Source organism: Aulonocara stuartgranti (assembly GCF_965226115.1).
Source record: "Aulonocara stuartgranti genome assembly, chromosome: 11".
NCBI lineage: Eukaryota > Metazoa > Chordata > Actinopteri > Cichliformes > Cichlidae > Aulonocara > Aulonocara stuartgranti.
The window spans coordinates 550,257-575,483 of record NC_138947.1 but is presented as its reverse complement, the minus strand read 5'-3'; the positions used below and the strand labels follow the sequence as shown (position 1 = coordinate 575,483).

General features: G+C 48.2%; 2 protein-coding genes across 5 annotated transcripts; one reads left to right on the top strand and one right to left on the bottom strand.

Moving 5' to 3' along the window:
* Positions 1 to 1,118: 1,118 nt before the first annotated feature.
* Positions 1,119 to 7,064, bottom strand: LOC309717361 (retinol dehydrogenase 12). Of its 4 annotated transcripts, XM_082551879.1 has the most exons (9): positions 5,885 to 6,782; positions 5,406 to 5,783; positions 5,155 to 5,295; positions 4,694 to 4,828; positions 3,416 to 3,607; positions 3,164 to 3,325; positions 2,966 to 3,085; positions 2,565 to 2,769; positions 1,119 to 1,756 (listed from the first exon to the last, which is right to left on the bottom strand). In XM_082551879.1, exons 2-9 carry the CDS (start codon positions 5,419 to 5,421, stop codon positions 1,651 to 1,653), a joined length of 1,077 nt encoding a protein of 358 aa, XP_082408005.1. In that variant the 5' UTR covers positions 5,422 to 5,783; positions 5,885 to 6,782; the 3' UTR covers positions 1,119 to 1,650. The 4 variants fall into 4 exon arrangements, with proteins under 4 accessions (XP_082408005.1, XP_082408003.1, XP_082408004.1 ...); XM_082551877.1 differs by lacking the exons at positions 5,406 to 5,783; positions 5,885 to 6,782 and adding an exon at positions 6,789 to 7,064; XM_082551878.1 differs by having other exon boundaries at positions 5,406 to 6,782.
* Positions 7,065 to 7,142: 78 nt separating this feature from the next.
* On the top strand, positions 7,143 to 25,127 carry pogzb (pogo transposable element derived with ZNF domain b). The gene is made up of 19 exons (XM_082551876.1): positions 7,143 to 7,256; positions 8,343 to 8,461; positions 8,600 to 8,680; positions 9,179 to 9,402; positions 14,097 to 14,190; positions 14,266 to 14,421; positions 14,494 to 14,607; positions 14,690 to 14,879; positions 14,946 to 15,097; positions 15,191 to 15,291; positions 15,378 to 15,524; positions 15,623 to 15,757; positions 15,828 to 16,030; positions 16,128 to 16,274; positions 17,387 to 17,446; positions 17,538 to 17,650; positions 20,333 to 21,982; positions 22,062 to 22,098; positions 22,174 to 25,127. Exons 2-19 carry the CDS (start codon positions 8,347 to 8,349, stop codon positions 24,086 to 24,088), a joined length of 5,634 nt encoding a protein of 1,877 aa, XP_082408002.1. The 5' UTR covers positions 7,143 to 7,256; positions 8,343 to 8,346; the 3' UTR covers positions 24,089 to 25,127.
* Positions 25,128 to 25,227: the final 100 nt, after the last annotated feature.

The window sequence follows — 25,227 nt, the reverse complement described above, 5'->3', positions numbered from 1 at the left end:
CCAAATTTATTTTTATTATAAATAAACAAACAATAAAAGTAATAAACTGAAAATAAGATAAGAACTCACTAAAAATAAAAGCGATTCAGATAACAGTCAGTCCACTGTGAGTTTCTTTATCATCCATCGTTACTCAGCAGGAAGTCTTCGCCCCCCCCCCACTATTGGAGCCGCCATTTCAGCAGGAAGTAGAAGTGCCCCCCCCCTTTCAGGATTGTGTCATCAATTATTCAACAGGAAAGGCTGTAAATATTCAAAAAGATATCACATCCAGCCTGACTGCAGGGACTTCATCACCCACGAGCCCCGTGGGGTTGGCTGGGACTGTATGTTGAACACGTCTTCATTATTCACTCGTCATTAGCGTCACGTTTAAACCTGCTGATGCTTCTGTTCCAAGAGACCTCAGAATAAGGTTTTTTGAGGCCTTCCTGCACTACGATGGCCACCTGCTCACCTGCTCTTGTGTGATGGTTCACTGACAGCTTTACAATGAGAGAATAAGACCATTAGAGCTCTCAGAAAGGCCCACCGGTACAAGGAACAGACTCCACAGGCACCTCTTGATAAGAGACCTTTGGGTTTATTAAAGGCAGATTTTTTTTCAGCCCGCTCAGTTTCCCTGCTGTGGTTCGACCGGCAGCTGCTGAAGGCGTCAGCGAGTGCAGTGTAAAGCTTTGAGGAAATATTCTGTGGACTGATGAGACAAAGCTGAACTCTGGAAAGTTTGAGTCCAGTTACATCAGCACGACACTAACAGAGGATTTCATAAAGAGAACATCCCAGCAGCAGCAGCTGTGGTGGTGGTCCGACTCGCTGTAACTGAGGGAACCATGAATGCTGCTCTGAGGAGGAAGTATTTACAGGCTAGCTTTGTTTGATGATCTGAAACATGAAGAAGAAATCATGGAGGGCCAGTTTAGCATATGCACCAAAACACGACATGGATGAGAAGGTAAGACGGATATTTAAGGGTGAAAGCCGGCGGTAGGATCTCATTATTTTCTTATTACCGAGCAAGTGTCTCCATGCTGTCACTGCAAGAATCCCAAAGCTGAAAAATGAACCCTTCTGGAGCACTCTGACCCTGTGATACCAAGAAGAGCTGGAACCACGCGTAAGAAATGAGGCCTCATTTATTGGAAAGAAAGGTGCTCGCCAAGCTCCACCCACAGAGCATTCTGGATTTATTATTACTGAATCTATCAAACACACACAGAGTATAGAAACAGTCAAACTGTCTTTAATAACACCCAAAGCTTCACGTCCACACAGCTGAACTCCACACATCAGCAACCAGTAAAGAGGAGGACACAGGAAGTCAGCGAAAGCATCAAAAGAGGAAAGCATGAAGATACGTGATGGAATAATAAACATACAATGGAGAAAAAACGAAGGAAAAGTCAGGAAATATTTAGGGAGCAGTGAGGGGACAGCGAGGGGACAGTCGGGGGACATGGAGGTTTATGTTGCACATGAGAGTCCAGGTTCTGGAGGACAGGACAAATATCAGCAGCTGGAACATCTGGGACTCAAACGGGGCAACAACACAGAGCTTCATTTGTCTCTACAAGAGGTAAATCTGTTTGTTTCTGTCCTCATTTGTCCGCAGTCTGCAGCTCCATTGCTTCGTGTGTCAGAGGTTAAAGGTCAGCAGGTGTTCTTCAGTCCGACCAGACGTGTGCTCACCTCCCACAGTTTTCTTGCCACCACATCGTCCTGTCCCTCTGGAGCAGTTTCTTTCTCTGCACAGTCGCTGCAAACACAGATATGAACAATGAACAAGTGACTCAGTTTAATGTGTTTAAAATGGAAATAACCCCAGAAAAGCTCTGCAATGTTTGAACGTGTCTTTGTTCATCAATCAACCCGAAGTTCAAAACCTGCAGCTCTTCTAACGTCCAGGTTCAAAGTTTGCATCGTTGCCTCTTTGACCGACAAGTGGATGCTGACACAGGCAGCTGTAGCTGCTCGCTGCCTGCAGGCGCGACCTGGACCTCTGCTCTGTGTTTGTGCTGTCGGAGCCTCATTTTTAATGACATCGTCTGACCAATAATATGGCCGCTGTTAGGTTAATGTCCAAGAAGGCGGAGCTCTGGTTTAGGTGAGTGAAATTTGTGGGTTTTAATTGGATGTTAGTGATTAGCAGGTATCTGTGTCAGTGTGATAGCCTCTCACAGCCTGCGGATGCACGCTGACAGTCAAGCTAGCGAGCAGCAGCTGAAACAAAGTAGTCCACCCTGTCGCTGGCAGGCAGAAACGCAGAGGGCTTCAGTAACATCATTTTAAAAAGTTATTCCATTTATTCGAACGTGTTTACTACTTAAAGCTGAGAGAGGAGAAATCTCATGAAAGGAAACAGAGAAATGACAGGAAGTGAAAACTCTGATCTCAGAACGGTTTTATTTGTTTACCATTCAGCAGCTCAGACACGCCCACATTTATTATCAGAGCCGTCTACTCTTGTTTTACCTGAATTCTGCTCCTCGGACTTTAACACTTTGAGATGCTCAGGGAACAGAAAGAGGCACAGGTGTTTCTTCGGCCCCTCCCCTGCCTCCTACCTGAAGTAGCATCCAGACAACTCCTCCAGGCCCGGCGTCACAGCGCAGTACAGGCTGGTTTGGCAGCCCTCCCACGGAGTCTTCATGAGCAGCAGGGATGGGAGCTTCAGCAGCAGCCCGACCAGGGGGAACCAACCCTCCACATGGCGACCCAGCTCGGTCCGGATCACGCCTGGGTGAAGAGAGAACGACGACACACCAGAGCCTGCAGGAAAGGTGAGGACAGAGTCAGGAGGCGGGTTCACAGGTACTTTTGGGAGCTCGGCGGTCAATCACATCACAGCGCTGAGAGGCGAGATAACCCTTCCTCCCGTCAAACCATTTTACAGTAGGGACCTCTGAGGCTTTTGAATATTTACGGGGACCTCTGAGCGTTTGTGGCGTTCAGTGTTTGTGGGGACCTGAGAGACGTCGGGCCAGCTCTCTGGAGAACAGGATGTTAGCCAGTTTGCTCTGTCTGTAGCTCTCCAGAGCGCCGTACGGCCTCCGGCTGAAGAACAGATCGTCAAAGTCAATACGACCTGTAAGAAACACATGAGGTGTTAAAGAAACAACGCAAACATCATCAGCACTGAGATCTTTTAAGAGGTTGGGGGTACCTCCACGGTGGGCAACGGAGGACACGTTGACCACACGGCTGGGGGAGGAGCTCTTCAGCTTCGGCAGCAGCAGATTGGTGAGCAGGAAGTGACCCAGATGGTTGACCGCCAGCTGTGTCTCAAAGTTGTCCTCGGTCAGCTGTTTTGGACACATCATCACTCCTGCAGACAGACGGATGCTCAGAACGACAAAAAGACGAAGGGGCATTCACCTGTTCACAGGTGCGCTCACCTGTTCACAGGTGCGCTCACCTGCATTGTTGATGAGGATGTCCAGCCTTTCTTCGCTGTCCAGGAAGTCTTTAGCAAACTGTCTAATGGAGTACGTGGAAGCGAGGTCCAGGTGTCTGATCACCACGTTACCGTTTCCTGTCGACCGGCGGATTTCCTCAGCCGCCCGTTCTGCCCGGGTCAGGTCCCTGCACGCCATCACTACCCGGGCTCCTTAATGCAGTAACAAGTGACAAACACATCAGCGTCCGCTGTGCAAACACAAAACATGATTTTATTTTATATGCTGGAACATGCAGTTGAAATAATTTCATTTTTGCTTGATGCGTAAAGTTAAAAGGTTAAAACTCATAAAACAACAAAGAGATTTTTACATTTGATTCAAATTGATATGAAGACAAAATGTACTGAAAGGTCGATTCAGTTTATTTCATATTCAGCTTGTGTATTCATTTTTTGAAAAGCAACTAAGTAATAAGGTAACTAAGTAAGTGATCAGTAATTAGTAACTAATTGCTTTTTTAAAGTAAGTGGTGAGGTGAAACATGTACAGACTTCAGCTTTCACGAGAACAGAAAGAAGAGTTTCTGTTCCTGGAGTGGGAAACATGGCGGCAGCACTCGGACGCGCCCAGGCCTCGGCTGCTGAGCCAGGATTAGTCGCCCTCGCGCACATCTCGTCTTCTTTCATGACCTTCTAGAAATGCTTTGAACTGTTACAGATGTCGAATGACTTTCAATCACATTTGAGTGAAACGAAGAAAGATTTCCACAGCTGAGCACCACGTTCACTAAAGAACAGCCAATCAAATCAGTGGATCAGTGTTTAAAATAATCAATGCACCAAACAGCTCAGCAGCACCAAGAACCTTAACGACCACAGAAAACACTGAAGTGGAAGATTACAGAATTATTTCCATGGTAAGAAAAACAACTTCACAGCGTCTAAAAGGCCTGAAACGCTGTGCAGGACGATCACTGCGATGCTTTCATGGATGGAGATACAACAAGGTGCAGACCTTGGGTATCGATCAGACTTTAAAACAAGCGCTTTCTGAAAACCGTCTTTGGACATGTGAAACTGAGATGAAGCTGTATCAGGAGGATGGAGAGAAAAGGGTGGATGCAGTGTTATGGCGTGGGAATGTTTGGCTGGATCACAGGTGTTTCTCAGATTACAATAACACGCCCACAACATGGGACTGTAGTGTTTCCCTGTCAGCAGCTTCTAAAGCTTCGTCCTTTCTTGTAGGAGACACTCGAGTGTTCGGGCAGTAAGACGGGATCAAACCGGGCTGACCTCGGCGTGCCAGATCTCTGCTCGTCTCTTTGCCGATGCCAGCGTTTGCTCCAGTGATCACAACTGTTCTCCCATCCAGACGAACCGAACAGCGACAAACTCCACCTGCGATCCACTTCCTCAACACCGCCACGCCTGCAGACACACACACACTCTCTGTCAGTACGGCAGCAGTGGGGCGAGGCCTGGATCTGTTATTTCTGTGAGAAACTCAGCATTTGTATTTCTTCATGAACTCTTCGAGGAACGCTGACATTAACCTGCCTGCATCAAAACTGACTCTGCATGTAAGCTCACAGCAGCAGCAGCGGCTCCAGCTGTGGATCTGGACCCCGAATGCAGAACAACAAGAATGTATTTGTCCTCATGCAGGTCAGTGGCTCTCAGTCTGTATTATTAACTGAGACATTATTTGGGCTGTAATGTAACACTGTTTGAATTAATGAGAAGTTAAATCTTACAGATCAGCGTGACTCCCAGCAGAGCTCCAGATCTCAGCATCAGGCAGCCCTGACTTTCCTCTCCCTGGGCCGGGTCTGAGCTGCCGCCGCCACCGGGCCACGGCAGCACCAGGAAGCCCCCAGAATGTGCAGCTTTCATCCCTGCAGGTCAGAACAGACTGAGAGGGAGCTAAACTAGACGGAAGAAGGAGGATTAACAGATTAGAGGAGATTATCCAGCACAGAGCTGCTCTGGAATCAGTTCCACAAACCACCAATCTCTGCCATGGGCAGGAAGAAGAAACTGTTAGTGATGACAGTCGGTCGGCACCTCCAGCAGCAGGACACGGGGGCTCCCCGAGGATGTGCTCTTCACTCTGCTGACCCACGACTGCACACCATCACACAACTGCTTCCTCAAGTTTGCAGACTACACAACTGTGGTAGGTCACATCAGCAACAACCATGAGACCTACGACAGGAGTGAAGTTAAACATCTGGCTGAGTCCCTGAACGTGGAGAAGACCAAGGAGATCATCATAGACCAGGAGAACTCACACCCTGCACACCCCACTGACCATCAGTGGTGCTGCTGTGGAGAGAGTAAGCAGCACCAAGTTCCTGGGTGTGCACATCTCAGAAGTTCTCTCCTGGTCAAAGAACACAGCATCATGGTCAGTAAAGCCCAACAGTGACTCTACTTCCTGCTCAAACTGAGGAAAGCGAGAGCCTCGACCCCCACGATGAGCACCTTCTACAGAGGCATCCTCACCAGCTGCATCACCGTGTGGTACGGCTGCTGCACTGGGCCTGCAGGAAACAGCTACAGCGAGCAGTGAGAGCAGAGAGAGGATCGTGGGTGCTTCTCTTCCCTCTCTCCAGGACATCTACTGCACCCGCCTCACCCAAAAAGCTCTCTGCGTCACAGGTGACTCCACCCATCCGTCCAACAGCTTCTTCAGTTTGCTGCCATCAGGAAGGAGACTGAAGAACCTCGGGGCCAAAACCAGCAGACTGAGAGACAGCTTCATCCATCAGGCCGTCAGGATGCTGAACCTGTCGACCAGACCTGCACCCACGTCTGCCCTCTGACCCACAGTGCCCACAAACACTCGCATTGTGTTGGACACTTGTGTGTGTATAAGACTTTCATGTTGTTTAGTGTAACGCTGAGGGCCACGGGAGCCCTGCAGGTTCCTGTGTGTGATCTGTACATGTAGTTTTTGACAATAACGTTGACTTCGATGACGCTCTGCTCTTTGGTAAACAATAAAATGAAATAAAATCAGAATAAAATCACTACATAATACATATAACAGTCCTGCTCGCAGCTCGAGTTTCATCTGCTCTGTCAGTAAACTCTACTAACCAAAGTCTAATTTAAAGGTCTGCAGATCCACATCAGCACTCTGTGGGTGTGTGCTTCAGAAACACGGGGACAAAAACGGCACGTTATGCTGCCAGGGCTAGTTATTTTATGAAACCTTCTCTTTGCTCTAAGCTGAAAATGATTCAGAAAATATACATTTTAGATTTACGTGATTTGTGCGGAGACACTCTGGAAAACTTCTGGTTCATTATGACATCACAGCGTGTCACAGGAAGTTCAGTGCGCGTGCCACTGTGTTGAGACCTGGCTGAAAGGTGAGCCTCACCTGTGTGAGGTACTTTTTTCTGAAGCACAAACACCTGAAAAAATAAACTCGTTTTTATTTTACGACGCGCTTTTTCAGCTCGTGACGTCACGGACATTGGTCACGCCCCATCCAAACAAAACAAAAAGAAGATGGCGCCCTGGCCCAAGCGTGGCGGCGGTCCTGGCGCCCGTCGCTCCCCCCGCTCCCCGCTGACCGGCCGCGGAGCCCGCTGTCCCCCGGCCCGGTAATCCGGTCTGCTCGCCTCTATCCTGACGGCCGCGACTCGGTTCAGCTCCTCCACAAAGATTCCACTGACCAATGAGCTGCAGGGCCACCTGAACAGGAAGTGACGTGTCTGTGCGGACCAATCCGCAGTTGTAAAACGGCAGCGGGCGGAAGGCCCGCCCCCTGACTGTCGAACCGGAGCGCGCCTCGAGAAGAGCCGTGCGAACCCATCCGAGCTCTGCGGTGCCGCTCCAGTTTCAGGTAAGCCCGGCCCGGCACGGCTTGTCCCGGCGTCACACGCAGGCCCCGCTGAAGCTTTCGGAAGGCGCTCGGCGTGCAGCGACGAGCTGCCCCCGGCGGGGCGGTGCAGACGGGGTGCGCGCTGCGTGCTGAGCTCTGGTCCTGACCGAGAGTCCGGTGACCCGGCTCGGCTCAGCTGGGCCCGCTCGGCCTGTAGGTTCGGGTCCCCGCCGACAGGCGCGTCTCAGCCGGGTTGAAAGGAACAAAAACCCGGAGAGCGGGCTGAGCGCCCCCTGTGGCGGCAGCTGCCATTACACCTGCAACTACAGCTGATTGAACCCAACTTTATTTAAAAAGATTTACCGACGTCAGAGTTTGTGCAGAGCTGCTGTTGTTTAACTTCACCGTCAGCTGAGCGAATGAAGGCCAGCCTTTGTTAATCACACCACTACTTTATTTAAAATAAGGGCCGTGACAAAGAGACAGAGCACAAACGGCAGCAACAGAAGGCATCGAAACGTCACAGTGACCGGAAGTCTGTCCACACTAACGCCGCTGCCGTGATTGTGCGCGTGATCAGCGGGGTCAGGTCATCCTGATCAGCGTGTTCGGCAAACGCAGGTGTCCTCATTTAAATCATAAATGTTTTAAATCTACCGACTTCTGTTCAAACCGGGACTGAACTGCGCAGCTGTGAGGTTCACTGACACAAACATCAGCGTCTGTGATGCTGATCAAACCTGATGGACCCGTCCTCAGGCTGTGGACGCACCACAGAGTCTTTCAGCTGATTTGTCCCTGAAGGACATGTCTGTTTGTAGTTTTTGGTTTAATGTCACTGTGGTAATGCTGAGAGACGACTCCGCCTTTCTCTCATTGGTCTTTGGGCTCACAGGTGTTCTCTGAAACTAAACGCACTCGAGTATTTACAGCTAAAGTTACCTGTGAAAAGATCACCTGCTCACCTGGCTCTCAGGTTAAATATAACTCTAAGCTGCAGGTGTGCAGTACCAGTGTACCAATGTCATGTGACGTAGTGGAAATGCTGCTGGTCAGATTTTTCTTTTATCGTGGTTACAATGATGGTTTCTCTGGTGGTTTCCATAGCAACATGGATACAGAGTTGTTTATGGAGTGTGAGGAGGAGGAGCTGGAGCCATGGCAACAGGTGGATGACAGTGTGGAGGAAGATGACATGGACTTCATGGACAACTATGGAGAGCCAGGTGAGTCTCAGAACCAGGTCCAAACTCTAAAACCAGTTCTGGACACTCTGGACCTGAGTCAAACCCTAGAACCAGACTCTCTCTCTCTCTCTCTCTCTCTCTCTCTCTCTCTCTCTCTCTCTCTCTCTCTCCATGTAGTGGAGGATTCTCCATCTCCACTCCCAGTCTCTGAGACTCCACCTCCAAGGACCCCCCCACCCATCACACCTGCTGCAACAGGTATGTGTTCGGTGTTTCTTTGAATAGCCGATGACACAACAGGAGCCCCAGACAGCGTCTTCACTTGGATGCTTAGATCAGTTGTGTTACTGTAGACTCTCACAGCATGACTGTTGACTGTGTGATCTAGCACGAGATGAATAAAGCTGAGTTTACAGGTGTCGTCAGGTTCAGGTGTTGAGTGTGGCGCTCTCTGTCTGATGTTCGTGTGTCAGAGCAGCAGAGCTAACACAGTGTGGAGGAAAGTGGCAGCAAAGGGTCAGCAGGTCAAAGGTAAAAGCAGCAGACCTCTTCTCTGGGACAGGCAGAGCTTCAGCAGCTTTGTTGGAGAACCAAACGTGACGATGTCTGAAGCTGATCCTGGAACAGCCTGAAGCAGCAGAGACGCGGTGCTGTGAGCTGAAGGTGTTCCTGGATGTGGAGGAGCAGTCTGTGCTTCCACGTCCCTCCGTAAAAGCTTTCACCGAGTCCTTCTGCTAACCTTTCTCTCTTCTTCAGCTTCATCACCTGCCCAGGTCGTCTCCTCTTCCTCTGTGATACCTCCTTCCTCTGTCGTTACCGCCTCCTCCTCTGCCCCGCGCCTCCCTGTTGCCTCCACGGCCCCACGCCTGATGGCTCAAGCTCCACCACTCATCCTGACTCAGACAGCGGGTGGAACGTTCCTACTTCCAGCGGCCGCCGGCACCGGCAGCAGCCAGCCCATCCTGCTCACCACTACACAGGTATGGAAATCAAACGCACCCTGTGCTTCAGCAGGTCAGCCAGGCCGAACGCTCCTCTGTGAAATGAGTAAAACGTGAGAATAACGAGTAACATAACGTGAAACATACATGTGTACTCTAGCGTAATAAATTAAAACCATGAACAATAATCCAGAGTTTAGGCTCCACCCTTTAAACCGCTGCAGGCAGTCAGGCTGTCGGAACAGTGATTTAGTGTTTTGCTCATGATTATTTTAAATCATAATCTTGGTTATTTTGTTTTGGTCACTAAGCCACTCCCTCGGCTGGTCGAGGGCCGGTGTCCTGCAGGTTGTGGACGTGTCCTCGAGCATACACGGCTGATTTAAATGGCTACATTACCTCCTCAACACACCTGTACTAATCATTTAGTTCAGGTGTGTTGGCCCAGGTTGAGATCTAAAACCCACAGGACACCGGCCCTTGGAGATCCCCACCCTGATGTAAAACGTGGGTGCAGCATTTTAAACCTGCATTCTTTCTCATGCCCAGCAGGGGGCGCTGTGAAAAGCGGTCTGTGAGGAAATCCTCTTGCTCAGCTGAGTAAACTCTCTCCTGGTTCAGTGCGACTCTGGTGACATAAAACAGGAAGTTCACTTTAGGATTTTGGTTAGGGCTGGGTTTTGATAATCGATTTATTGATTAAAATTGATTCTAGCTTGGATAACGTAAAATCGATTCATTAAAATCCTGAAAGGATTTTTAAGTATAAATTTATTTTGCCTGAAACGCCAGAATCTCAGGTTCTGCACAAAGACGTAAACTACTCTCTGTGTGTGTGTGTGTGTGTGTGTGTGTGTGTGTGTGTCCCGTCTAAAATCTTGTTTGTTTGTCACGCACACAAAAAGAAAACCTAATTTCTGCCGTTCAACAGGCTTCTGCACAAATTTAAACTTTTTTTAAATTATGCAAAACGCTGTGTCTGTAATAAAACCGCTGTAACTTCAGAGGTAATGTTCATGTGTTGATTAACTTTGACTGCCTGCTCAAACATTTGGTTTAGCATATTTTGAGAGACTATATATAATGAACTGGAGTACTTAGCTTAACTCAACCTTATTGAGCCATCTCTACCACTTGGTTGAGTTATGTTATCCTAAAAAAAACACTAGATGGCACTGTGTCAGGATATGGCAGGCCTCATCTGCCACCCTCCAACCAAGAAATCAGAAAGCAAAAAATCACTCTGGACACATGGACTGTTTTGGCTAAAAACTTTAAAGGTAAGTACATTTTTCTACAGTATAAACATGTCAGAGTCTTTACTGAACATGATTATGTCATTTGATACCAGAAAATAGCTGTAATAAATCCGTAATATTTTTTTAAAAACATGCTCAACCAAACGGATGATTTGTCAATTGATGGTAAGAGTAGTAAAACTTAGCTAATGTTTAGAACTGCTGTTTTAACATATGAAATTGACTATTTACTATTGAATATAAATAATTTAATGATCTATACATGTAAATATGACATGTTTACATTTTTCCATGACAAATACTGTATGTTACAAAATGTTCTAATGTTTAAAGATTTACTCACTTTCTGTGATTATTTTTTAGAGTACAGTTTTAAATGACACATGGAAATCAAACCAACTATATTTCTACAATTGTATTTTTTTTTATGTTTATTAGATGGATTGCAAATCCTTTTATGGAGCAAGACAACGCACCTACCTGGCCCTTGTACCTGAAAATTCTCAGGACTCCGATGGTGAACTGAGTGATGATGACCCAATAGAGGATCCAGATTTTCAACCCAATTTTGCAGATGATAGTGATGAAAGCTGCTTTGATGTTTCCCTGGATGAAGATGCTCCTTCAACAAGTAGATCTAATAAACTTTTGCGTAAAATGAGCAAAAAAGGGAAACCTATCCTAAAAACAGTTCCCTTGGATGAAGCAGAGGATACATTAGACCCATCTTCCTTTTTAGTCCCAAAAAAAGACACAAGAAGAATCTGGAAGCATGAGGACATTGAAGAATTTCAAGTTCCAGATGCAAGTTTCGAAACGCCTGACGCCCTACAGTCCCCATTCCAGTACTTCAAAATGCTCTTCACTGATGAAATGATTGATCATATTGCCTATCATACCAATCTGTATTCTGCTCAAGAGTTGGGGGACACAATCAAGACTAGCCCTAAGGAAATTGAAGATTTTCTGGCAATCCTCCTATTCATGGGTGTTTTCAACTTTCCATCGCTAGAGGATTACTGGCACCATGAGTCACGTTTCAGTGTGATAGCAGATATCATGCCAAAGAAGAGATTCCAGCTTTTTCGCCGGTTCATTCATTTCAGTGATAATCAGCAGTGCAATGAGAGTCAAGACCGATTTAAAAAAAATCAGACCTCTCTTTGATATGCTTCGTGAGCAATGCCTCCAGATACCATCAACAAATAAGCACAGCGTAGATGAGGTCATGGTAGCATATAAAGGCACAAGGGCTGGCAATCTCCGTCAATATATTGCCAACAAGCCAGACGAATGGGGCTTTAAGGTGTTTTGCCGAGCAAGTTCATCTGGCATCATTCATGACCTGGTCAGGGACCTTCCACATTCTTCAACGTTACCCTCAGTGAAGAGGAGCAGATGTTACCTTTGGGAGCCAAAGTGGTGACAACACTTTGCCAAACCATAACACAGCCAAGGCTTTCTGTTGTGTTCTGTGACAACTATTTTATCAGTTTTAAGCTGGTCCAGCACCTAGACACCTCATTGGGTGTCAAGTGCATTGGCACTGTTCGACCAAATCGCACAGGTGGAGCCACTTTGATGACAGACAAAGAGCTGATGAAGAGAGGGCGTGGAGCTTTTGACTACAGGTCTGCTGAAGGTGTGATCGCAGTTAAATGGTTTGACAACAAATGTGTGAACCTGCTAAGTAATGCTTCTGGGATCATGCCACTTTCAACTGTCAAACACTGGAGCAAAGAGTCCAAGGTGAAAGTTATGATCCCATGCCCATCACTCATCCCTGCATACAATGAGCATATGGGAGGGATAGATCTCTCTGACATGCTGGTACACCTGTACAAGACCCCAGCCAAGTCTACAAGATGGTACCTGCCACTCTTTGGTTACATGCTTGATCTGTCCATTGCAAATTCCTGGCTGGTCTACAAGAGGGAATGTGGACAACTAAACCAGAAACCAATCACACTCAAAAGATTCCGCCTGGCAGTTGCGCATAGCTTGAAACAAGTCAACAAGCCAGCATCCAAAGTTGGCCAACCATCATCCAGCTCTCCACCACCACCAAAGAAACGATACACCCCAAGACCCTCACAACCACAGCCAGATGTGCGATATGACTGCTTTGGGCATTGGCCACTTCACTTTGACAAGCGAGGCCGATGCAATTACTGTCCAAAGGGCGTCTCAAGATGGAAATGCCAAAAATGCAATGTTTTCTTGTGCTTGAATGCCAGTCAGGAATGCTTTGCAGTGTACCACCAGAAGATCTAATCATCAAGGGGTATTGGTGAAGTTGCATGAACGGCAAAAGAAAAGAGCCAGAACTGTTTCAGTGTGTTCTCAAATTTTTCAGTGCAAAATGGCAATGGTATATAATATACCACCAGAATTTTCTGGAAAATAAAAAAAAAAATGTTAGTGCTGTTCCAACACTACAGTGAAAAGTTTATGTTAACAACAGGTCAAAAGTGAATTTGTATGTTTATGAATTTTCGGTAATTGCAGATCAAGTTTTGATCAAATTTACAATATTTTTGTGTTTTATACATTTTGTGGTTTGTTATTATGACGCCCACTGTTGAAATGGAATCCATCAATGTTTGATGTTTTACTACCACAATAAAGTGGGTCAAACACAAAATTGGGTAGTTATTGTTTTGCAAAATGAGTATAACCTTTACTTTTTTCTACTAGTTATGTCTGTAGAACTTTATGTAGTTGTACTATAGAGAGACATCTCAACCGTTTGGTAGAGGGTAATATTTAAAAAACTATAAGGTGTGTATAAATTTTTTTTTTTTTGATTGTGATCATTATTGACCTAAAGGAATAGAAAATATGAACAAATAATTTTTTCTTTGTATTTATCTTGGTGAGGCAGTCAAAGGGTTTTAATGGTTTTCTTTCGTTTTTGATGTACTGCAGAATATCCATCCATCCATTCGCTTCCGCTTATCCTTTTCAGGGTTGCGTGTGGCGCTGGAGCCTATCCCAGCTGTCATAGGGCGTGAGGCGGAGTACACCCTGGACAGGTCGCCAGTCTGTCGCAGGGCTAACACACATAGACGTAGACAACCATTCGCACTCACATTCACTCGCACATTTACACCTAATGGCAATTTGGATTATCCAATTAACCTATCCCCACAAGCAGAAGTACTGCAGACTATTTTTATAAAATCCCAGAACAGAAAAACCACCTTCATGTTTTTCTGTTTTATCTTCAGCTACTTTGACACAAAGGCCTCGCTGTGATGCTCACACCTTTGATAAAGTCTTGCGAGTGTCAGCTTCCTTTCTATAGGCAAAATTTCCCAGATTCAAATCGAATGGAATAGATTCTAGACGGTGACGATGTCCAGTCTGAGAGGAGCAGGAAGCAGGGGCAGATTTGGGGGCGGGACTACATCTGAGATAAGCTGTTGAGTCTCCACGTTGTGTCATGGTGATGTCGTGTGTTTGGATGTACAGGGTTTCCCGGTGCAGACGGTGGTGAACCCCGGCGCTCCTCTGGTTCTGAACCTGCAGCCGGGTCAGACGGTGCAGCCGCTCACGCTCATCCGGTGTAGGTCGATCTAATTGGTGACGAAATCCGTGATCGATGTCAGCCGATCGCTAATCAGCCGTTTCCTGTCCACAGCCCCGTCGCTGGGTCAGCTGGTTCGGCCCAGTGTGGGCGTGTCGCCGGTAAGGTCAGGCCCCGCCCCCTCAGGAGGTCCCACCCAGCCCGGCTCGACCTTCACTGCCATGCAGCTGCCCGCCACGCTGACGATTCGCACCAGCACACCAGCACCCGGTGAGCGTGACACCTAGAGTGGGAGGAGCTTCTTTTAGGACGACTCAAACTGACCAGTTTCATGTTTTTCAGTTAACCTCCACGTGACCCAAGTGGGCGGAGCCAATACACTGAAGGTGGCTGGGTCCCCCGCCCTCCCCTTAGGTTCAGCCAATGGCGTCACCAGAGCCACTCCCATCAGCAGCGGTACACCAATAACCTGTCAGTGCTTGTGTGTGCTCAGATTTGTTACGTCTTACCTTTGTGTGTGTGTCATCTGCTCCCACAGCCGCTCGCTCCGCCCCTTCGACTGTCAGCACAAACTCGGCTGACTCCACCCGTGTGGTGATGAGCGTGGAGGAGTTTTATTATGGCACATTTGAAGGTGATCTGAGTCTGAGGAAGCCCCTCCCACTGGGAATCAAAACCTCCACCTTCACCTGCCAGATCTGCTCTCACCTGTCAGAGAATAACCTGAGGTGAGCACCTGAGCACACGCGGGATACAGATGCGGTGCTCTGTATGTTTAATGTGTGTGTGTGCAGGTTGATGCAGCACATGCTCCAGCACTCAGAGCTGATTAATGGCGGCGGCGATGATGACAGGAAGTGCTGCAGGTTCTGTTACCGTCAGTTCTCGTCTGACGCTCAGCTGCAGAGCCACGAGGACCAGGTGCACGGCCCCACCCTCTCCTCCTGTAAGACCCACACACGGAGTGCTTGCCTGTGTTTTTGCATGTGTGACGAGCTGCGTTGGCTCAGGGCTCACCTGTCACCTGTCTGTCTCTCAGGTATGTGTCGTATCTGTGAGTGGGCGTTTGAAAGCGAGCCACTCTTCTTAAACCACATGAAGTCCAACCACAAACCGGGTGAGATGCCTTACGTTTGCCAGGTGAGTGACCACTGACCCGCCCCTTCCCACCTACGGGCCGTCCTAGGTTAGGTCTGATCCTTACCTCAGGTGTTACGACCTCGCAGGTGTGTTCGTATCGCTCGTCCTTCTACTCGGACGTCCTTCAGCACTTCTCCAGCTTCCACAGAGACTCGTGCTTCCTGCTCTGTATTTTCTGTCTGAAAGTGACCAGAAATCCCGTCAGCTACCGGCAGCACCTGCTCAAACACCAGGTAAGCACACGCACCAGGTGTAGACGAACAAACACCAGGTGTAGACTTCCTGCAGTGGAAGTGGATGGGTCTTTTAATTTGAAATTCTCTGTTCCCAGATAAACCAGGCCTTCCACTGTAACAGGTGTCGTCTGCAGTTTGTTTTCCTCAAAGACAAGATGCAGCACAAACTGGAAAACCACCGCAGCTTCCGCCGCCCGCCTCAGCTGGAGGGCCTGCCGCCGGGGTCAAAGGTCAGTGCCTTCGTCTTGATTTAAATGTCTTGCTCCAGACAGGTGGCATTACTGGTCCATGTGTCTTCAGGTGACCATCAGGACCTATGGCAAGATAAGGCCCTTGGTGACATCAGGAGGAAGCCGCCTCCTCCAGAACCCCGCCTCCCTCATCCAGCCAATCAAGATCAAGATGGAGCCACAGAGGTCTCTGATCCAGAAGAACCCCACAGCATCAAAATTACCGCGGTCCCCGACCAAGAAGCTGGGCAGCCGTCGAATCCATGGCAACAGGTGAGGCTGACGGTGACAGGTGACGTCGATTTTGGGCCCCTCCTCTTGTGTTGTTGATGTCACATGATTCAGGTGTGTCTCTCCGCTCCTCCTGCAGGAGGTCAGGTGATGACGACAGGTTGGTGTGTTTGGAGTGCGGGACCGACGCCTCCGATTTCTCCGCCCACTATCCGACTCACGTCCACTGCCTGCTGTGCCCCTACAGCAGCTGCTGCTCCCGGGCCTATGCTGCTCACATGATCAAGTAAGTAATCCGAGTATTGCAGGAGTATTCTTTAGCAGTAGGGCTGCCACGATTTGTCGACTAGTCACGATTACGTCGACTATCAAAATCGTCGATGACTGATTTAATAGTCGACGCGTCGTTTGAAGCTTTGTAAGATCACAAAAGACGCAGGAATAAGTAGCAGGATTTAAGAGTGTAATAACGGACTGAAACAGAAGATGGCAGCATTGCATGTACAAGGATGTCAGCTACCGTTAAACCCCGAAGAAGAAGAAGAAGCAGCTGTGTCCCAGAATTCATAGCACAGCCCAGCTCAGTTTCCAACAATGGCGGCAGCTACTTAGTTTTAATATTACTCTTATTATTCTTTCTGGGTCACAAAATAAACGTTTAACATATTTTCAGGCTTGAATGTAGCTGTGTAAACCTCAAATATCTGCTCAGTTTATCAGGACACCGCATATTTTCAAAAGCGCTCCGACGTTTTCGGAGACGTCTGTTACCCACTAGCTCGATAGCTAGCCGGGGGCTAGGCTAACTAGAGCCGTGAGAGCACCGGACTCCCGGCAAATCGTTTTCAAACCCACCGCCGTCTTTCGCTACTCAGGTTAAACATGATATATGAGTCACTTAGATAACTTACAAATGTTATTGTTTGGCTTTTTTCAGTATTTTATTTGTTCCTGAGTAAATCGGTTTGGCTGAGATTAAAGTTATAGTTTTTACACAGCTGAATAAACGTCAAGCAGACAGCTGATTATCAGAAGTGTGAGATGCTCCAGAATTTACTCCGGTGTCCTGTTATATTTTAGATAGCAAGGAGTTTATTAAACTTCACCGAAACAATCTGCAAATTTCATTAAAATTTAATAAACTATCATCTTGTCTTTATTGTTAGTTAGCACCTTAAACACTTAAAGCTGTAAGATAATGATAGTTATATAAGAGCAGATGCTGCTGGTGCAATAAGCTGTAGTTTTACGTCCAATGGATGATGATCTGATTAGTCGACTAATCGCAAAAATAATCGGTGACTAGTCGACTATCAAAGTAATCGCTTGTGGCGGCCCTATTTAGCAGTAGTGTGTGCAGTAATCTGGATTTATGGATGCTCGATCGTTTATCTGCAGCCACCACGTCCCGCGCTCCAAAGACAAAGCCGTCCCCCTGCACAGGCTGCCTCCTCCATGGTGAGAACCTCATTGATCTGATCAGGTTGGTCTTCGTGCTGCCGATGAAGCTCCGCCTCCTCATTTTCTTCTTCTCTTCCTCACCGCTCAGCCCGTTCCACCTGCAGTGCTTCAGGTGTGAGTTCAGTTCTCAGACAGCTGACCTGATGGCCAATCACCTGCTGATGAACTCGGAGCATCACAGCACCACCTGCAGGATCAGGAGTAAGACCGCACCACCACAACTACACCCATAACAACACAATCTACAGCAACAATCGCTGCTACACCCAAACAGGCTGCGTTCAGCTGCTCGTTTAAAACAAAGGGCAGCTCAGTGGGTACAGCACGCACACAATGTGTACACATGTACATAACATCCACACAACAGCCACACACCATGTAGTGTGTGCATGTACACTTGTGTAGCTAATAAAGTGTCAAGCAGAGGTTTCTTCATGGTGCAACGTTAGCGTCTCCACAGCTGCTGCAGAGTAGCACAAACACCCCGATGAGGATAAAGTGGAGCTGATGAAACTGCTGTTCGGGGGGAAATCAGCTGACGTCTCTGAAGCTGAAAGGTCGACGGGTTCTTGGCGTTCACAGAGGTCTCTCTGTTTTCCTCTTAAATCACACTTTTCCTGGTGGGGAGCCTGGAATTGATCCATCGCTGTGACGGCAAAGAACTGGAAGGTTTCCAGTCTCTGCAACCGGGGGAACAACGGGGGAGGGGTCGAGGTTTACTCAGCCTAACAATCGCTGTTTAAAGTTTGTAGATGCAACATGGAAAATTCCAGGCTTGTCCACTCATCCAACCTTGAAGCAGTGTTAAAGATCTGTCCTCTGGCTCTCGGCTGCCTGAGCTGTAAATGTTTACTTGGGCACTTCCTGGAGCCTCAGCTGTGTCGCTCAGTCTGAAGGCTCCAGTCCCGTTCTTTGCATTCTGCTCTAAACGTCAGTCACGTCAGGGTGAAAGTTTTGGAGTGAACAAACTAACCTCGGCCTCGCAGCTTCTCCTGTATGAAGAATAGTGTACAGGCTTTTGTCTGCACAGCGGAGCCAGAACATCTGGATTTTTCTCCGTTTCAGGAAGTTATGAGAAGTGATTCAGCTGGGAAATACAAAGCCTGGATTTTTGATTCCTTGGTTGGTAGATGGTTTCTGCTCCTCCGGTTGATTAAACGTCCCCACTCTCCCCACTCTGCCTCTGACTTCCTGAACAACACGGAGCTGCTGCTCCCATTCATGCATGTTTTCTTGATGCATGTGTATGTTTAACCTTTTAAATGTTTTTTAATTAAAATAAGATTTCACTTAATTTACTCCAAAGCGTTTAACTGTTTGATCCAGGTTCTACTCTGTAGCAGCTGTGGAGACTCTAATGTTAAACTGGTTCACAGAGGAAGCATGCAGTTGCAGTTATCAGGGAATAATCTTGCTGTGATTAAGTGTTTTTCAGCAGTGAGCAGCAGAACAGGCAGAGATTAGTGCTGTTTCTCAACACTCAAGTACGCAAGTCTGCACTCACATTCTTGCTAGTCCATATTTCATAAGTTCACACGGGAATCTGGCGGTCTTCCCGATAACGCAGCGCGATCGTTCTACAATTGGAACAACAGTGTAGGTGATGACATCACAGCTCCAGATAAGCAATTTGGCAAAATTTGCTTTTACATATGATCGGTTTCATGTCTCATAACCTTCATACAGTTAAACACAATCACTACATGACAGAAACACACGCTTCATCTCTCTTAGTAGAAACAGGAGAGATGTTAGAAAATTTTAGTAATCACTCAAAGCTTACAGCCGACAGCTGCAGTAATTCGGAAGAGAACTGAACAAATATTTCAAATATAATCTGATCATTGTCGGATCCTTCAGGATCTCCACGTATTAACACACTGCTTTTGTTCCCGGTGAAAATGTTTCCTCCTGAATTAAAATCTTTTTAATATTAGATTTAATTCAGAGTCAGCTGTTTAAATAAGAACAGCACATTTTACATCAGGGGATATGACGGGTGAAATTCATACTGACAGCTCTCAGAGTAAGGCTTTAAATTTAAATAAAACGGTGCAGTTATGAAGCTGAACTTTAATCTCAGCCAAACCGATTTACTCAGGAACAAATACAACATTGAAATGAAACTAACATTAACATTTATCTAAGTAACTTATATATCATTTGGGGAAATGGCCTGTATTTGTATAGTGCTTTACACATCCATTCACACACACATTCACACACTGGTGATGGCAGCTACATTGTAGCCACAGCCACCCTGGGGCGCACTGACAGAGGCGAGGCTGCCGGACACTGGCGCCACCGGGCCCTCTGACCACCACCAGTAGGCAACGGGTGAAGTGTCTCGCCCAAGGACACAATCACCGAGACTGTCTGAGCTGGGGCTCGAACCGGCAACCTTCCGATTACAAAGCGAACTCCCAACTCTTGAGCCACGATCGCCCCGGCATCATGTTTAACCTGAGCAGCAAAAGTCAGCGGGGGGCTTTGAAAACAATGTGCGAGGAGTTCGCTGTTCTCGCCGACTCTAGTGAGCCTCAATCACCCTGTCAGCTATCAAGTATACACAAGTGTGCATACTCAGAAATAGCCTAGGTCATGCTGATGTCAGGATTGTGATATAGATGCTAGCTGAATTTTTTTTTTTTTTTTAGTGATGGCGGCGTCTCGGCCAACCTGCTGACGCACGTACAATGGTATAAAGATGTCACTTAAATGTGATGAGAGTTTTATTAGCTCTAGATTTCAGACTTCTCTTTTAAAGACAGGACGTCTCCGAACCTGTGTCAGGTCTGTGTGGCTAGGTTAATTCCAAAGAATCAGATTGTTAAGTTGCTGAAATGTAGAGTTGATCCAGCCTCTTTTTGTGTTTTGTTCCAGCCTATGTTGAACCGGACATCCAGTTCTGCCACAGTGAGGAGCCACAATCTTCAAAAGGAAGGGATCTAGATCAGAACAAGGACTTTCCTGACCCCTCCTGGAAGTCAGCAGATGGTTGGAAACAACCAGCAGGGGTTAATGATGCCTACTCTTCCATCCGCCCCTTCACGCAGAACAGCGGCCCTCACCACTTCCTGTCCAAGAGCAGCGACGCCATCGACTACTTCAGCCTGGTCTTCCCGGCAGCACTCATTGAGCTGATCACCAATGAGACCAATGCCCACGCCAAAACTTGCCGTTTCCTCAGCAACACCTGCCTTGACTGGATTCCTGTCACCACCCACGAGATCAAAGGTTTCATCGGCCTGGTTATTCTGATGGGCATCCAAAACCTTCCCGACCCGTCGCACTACTGGTCCTGGAGTCACTATGACAACAGCTACACTTTCTATCGAGCAATGAGCTTTAAACGCTTCAAGCAGATCGCCACTAACATCCGCATGGGCAGCTTCACCACAGACGAGTACCGTGGCACCAGCAATCCCAGCGATTCGATACACATCTTCAGGCCGATGCTGGAAATCCTGAGCAAAGCAATGTGGAATGCCTACCGGCCAAACTGCTGCCTAACCATCGACAGGGCGCTGCTGCCCAGCCTGGAAGAGGGCAGCAGCCAAACCAAAGGGAACCCGAAGACTCAACCTCAGGTCTGGCTGCTCTGTGACTCAAAGTCTGGTTACTGCCACCGTCTCTTCATACAGATGGGGGTTAAGTCGGGTCAGGATCCAGGCTTCACCGTAGTGCCGGAACTGGTGAACGGTCTGGAGGGAAAACACCACCAGCTCTACCTTGCTAACTCGCTCACGTCTGTTCCACTTATGCAGAAGCTTCTGGATCAGGGCATTTATGCCTCCAGCTCCTTCCCTCCTCCCAGCTCCATCCTACCCAGGGAGCTGTGGGAGGAGGGCGAGCTAGAGAAACCAGGGGACTTCCTACAAAGACAGTTTGGCCCCCTGCTAGCCACTCGCTGGAGGGATACCAAGGAAATGGGGTGTCTATCAACAAATGCAACTCCAAATGAGCCAGATACTGTTTGGAGAAGGTCTCAAACCAAGGTAGGTGGACTGGACCCCATTGACCGCCCCATGGCCTTCCGCTTGTTGCAGGAGAACATGCGGGGTGTCGACATCTGCAAGCAGCTGCTGGCGTGCAACCCGCTGGGAGGGGTCCCTCAGGACCGTCATTGGCGCAGCCTTTTCTGGTTCCTGATCAACCTGAGCATCGTCAACGCCTTCATTGTGCTGCGTGAGAGCCGCAAAGAGAACCCTCCCGCCTGGGTACAGGATGGTCTTTTTACTCAGGTAAATTTCCGCAAGCGCTTGGGCAATCAGCTCGCCAAGTGTGCCCAGAAATACTTCGAGACAATGGAGATTGCAACGTCGCGCGTGACAAGGAACGAGGTTGCAGAGGAGCCAGTCAAACAAAGGCACAGGATGACGAAGATCAGTAATGTGTCCAAGAGGTGCAAGAACTGCAACTTGAAGAACATCCGCCACGAGAGCGTGTATGGCTGCATCGTCTGCAAAGCCAACCTGTGCAAACAGCCAAGCTGCTTCTGGGAATATCACGGCTTGTCGTCTCTAAACAAAGGTCAGTATTTCACTCGGTAACTCTGAAAGGAGCTGTTTTATTGCTCTGAATTTCAAAGAGCTGTTTTTGTTTTTTACAGGATCAATCAAAGTTGGGTTTCTCAAAGACAGAATAAGGTATGTGTTGATCCACACAGTTAAATGTTTGATTATTTGATGTGAACTACTAATAAAAGTTTGTCTTTGCTGCAGTGGAGCGATTGAGGTGGATGAGGTTTTGGACAGCGTGGACGAGACGATGGGCCCTGTGGAGGACCTGGACTTTTCTGATGATGAGAGACTGGACGACCTGGATGACGCTGAAGAAACTGAAGAGGTTAAGGAAGACTTTATCAAAGATCCAGAGTTCCATATGCCATCAACAGCAAACGGCCATGCCCAACCACCGGCCATTGCACCTGCCTCTAAAGAGCGTGAGGATTTCCTGACCGCCCGTCAGCTGAGGATTGCCCTGTTTGCTCTCTGTGATGGACTCCGCCAGGCCTCTCGCGTCTTTGCAACAGAGGCTCCGCTTATCCGATCCTGGCTGAAAGAGGCCCGGAAGCGTCTAAAGGAAAAAGAGCAGGAGCAGAAGGTCCAAACCAATGGTGCGGATCGTATGGTGGCCTGGGTGCTATCCATGCGTGAACAGCAGCTTCCTATCACAGAGAGCAACCTCTTCCACAAAGCTTCCACCCTCAAGAAGAAAGGAGGTTTTAGTGTCTCCTTCCGCATCTCTTACGACTGGGCGGTGAACTTCATGCTGGAGCACCGACTTGGTGTGCAGAGTTCTGGCAGGGCTGCGACACTGGATCGCATCCTGCCGCGTTTTCTGGAAGCCAAAGTAAAGACCTTCAAGGAGTTTACCCAGAAGATCATCCAGGCCCACAAGCTGACAAAGAGCACCGTTGCCGCGATGGATGAGCTTTGCATCTTTGTGGACTTGAGATTGGTTCAGGAGAAGTCTCGCCGCTCAGAGGCCTTGGAATTCACAGGGTCTTTGCCTCTGCTCACCGTGTACCTGACGGTGCTGGCTGACGGCACCATGCTACCTGCTCTGGTGCTGGGAAACAGGAAGCTCAATGAAAGAGACCTGCCAGAGTTCATTTTGCTGGAGGCTATTCCAGAAGGGCTGTCGGTCGAGGAAGCGTTGGACCTCTGGATTAATAAGGTGTGGCTGCGCACCGGCCCGGCTCAGCATAGTAAGTCAATGCTGGTCCTGGACCGGCATCGGGAGCACCTGGGTGATCATTTCCTCACCTCCATCAGCAGCTCAGGGACTCTGCCAGTGGTCATCCCTAGTGGGTGCTCCTTCTGTCTGCAGCCGCTGGAGATCTGCATGAAGCCGGTGCTGCAGCGCTTCCTGCTGTCACGCTGGTCAGAGTTCACTGCCAGGAATCCAGTGGAGATCAAGGAGACATCACCCCAGTCCCTCCAAGCAAATGTGGGTCAGGTGTTATTTGACTGGTTGGTCGAGGCTCTGACACACCTGAATAAAGTCCCACAGCTTTGGAAGAAGTCGTTTGACCTGACGGGTCTCCTGGTGGGGCCCAAAGAGGAGAACGTGGAATTGGACAACAGAACAACAGCTGATAAAAGAGGCGGGATTCAGTCCGAGCTACTGACGATGCTGACTGAGATCCTGCTTGGTGCTGAAGCTTCAGAGACAGAGTCTTCAGATCTGCTGGAACTGGAGGATGAAGAGGACTCAGAGGAGGAGGAACAAGCTGTGAAAGAAGAGACATCAGAAGAGAATCAGGAGGACAAAAAAGATGAAGAGAAGAAAGAGAAAGAGGACAGGGAAGAGACGAGGAAGGAGTCAGAACAAAGAGAGCAGATGGAGGAGGAAGGGAAGGAAGCTAAGGAGAAAGGTAGGACAGAGGAGGAGATGGTGGAAGATGAGGAGGAAGACGGGAAGAACAGTGAGGAGAAACAGGAGGTTAAAACAATTGAGGAGGACAGTGAAGAAGAGGGCAAGGAGACAGAAGAGGATAGGAAGGAGGTGAGCAAGGAGAGAAGAGAGACCAGGATAGTGATTGGCGAGGAGGTTGGGGACGAGTGGAAGATAACAGTGAAGAGCCGGGCCGAGGCCAACGGCGAAGAGGGCAGCAGGAAGGAGGAAAGCTGAACTAGGTGGAGGTCCACAAGCTTGACTTTGCACCATCTCTTAACACTACAGGGGGACGGTCTGGGGGCGGAACCTTCTGTTGGTGAGGGCACACCTGTCAAGGTATCGACTGTAAGCAACTGCAGCTGTGTGCTAACGTTACAGGCACTGGGGGTTTGGGGGCGAACCGGGGTACAACGGTGGAAACGGCTCCTTGATCGTTGCGTTCTCAGTTTCTTTTATTCGAGCACCATCTAGTCGACGACAGGGGAACTGCACCCCATTCGTGTGAACCATGCGGACAGATGGGAACATTTTTGCTTCGTTTGTTATTTTTGGTAATAAATGAACCTTGAAGGTGCTTTTCTGACAGACATGTTGGAGTTTTACACAGAAAGGGATCGTGGAGTGGCCGAGTCACCGCTCATATTATGTTTTTGTATTTACAGTAAGATTTGTTTCCAGACCAGCCAATCAGGATCCATCTCCATCTGCTCTCATAGTTAGGTCTGTTTCATAAATAGTTAAAAACCTCTCCAGAAGTTCCTGCGTCCAGGTCGACTCGTTCGGCCAATGTGATCCTCCGGGAAAACTGACACGGAAATGTGCTAACAAACCGAAACGGTCACAAAAAACGACCGCAGGTGAAAACATCGTGTGGAGGTGCAGATTCATCACCGCGTGCAGAAAGTGAGCGTGTTTTCTAATGTGATCAAACGGTTCAGTCATTAAAGTGAGCAGAGGTGGACCTCCGCCTCGATGGCATCATATCATACCAAAAACTCCACCCGTGTTCAGAGCATGAGTGGAGTTTGGGTATGATCATGGGTGGTCGCAGTAATCCCACTCAGGCGATCACGTCAACCCTAAAGCGAAAAACGCAAGGCGAATGCTGGTTCTCTTCTGATGAACAATGGAGTCCTGGAAGCCGATTGGCTAGTCTGGATCTTGTGGCCAGGAAGTGTCCGTCTGATTATGACTCCTCGTGAAGCTGATGATGTTTTGGTGCTGCTGTACAGACTTTAGATAATGTTCCTCATTAATAAAACTAGAATCTCTACCTCTGAGTCCGTCTCTATAACTCTCAGAAAACAACTTTATGTTGTGCCTGACGGTGACTCTGCACAAATCAGCAGAGCGCCATGTGACTTTTATCTTAT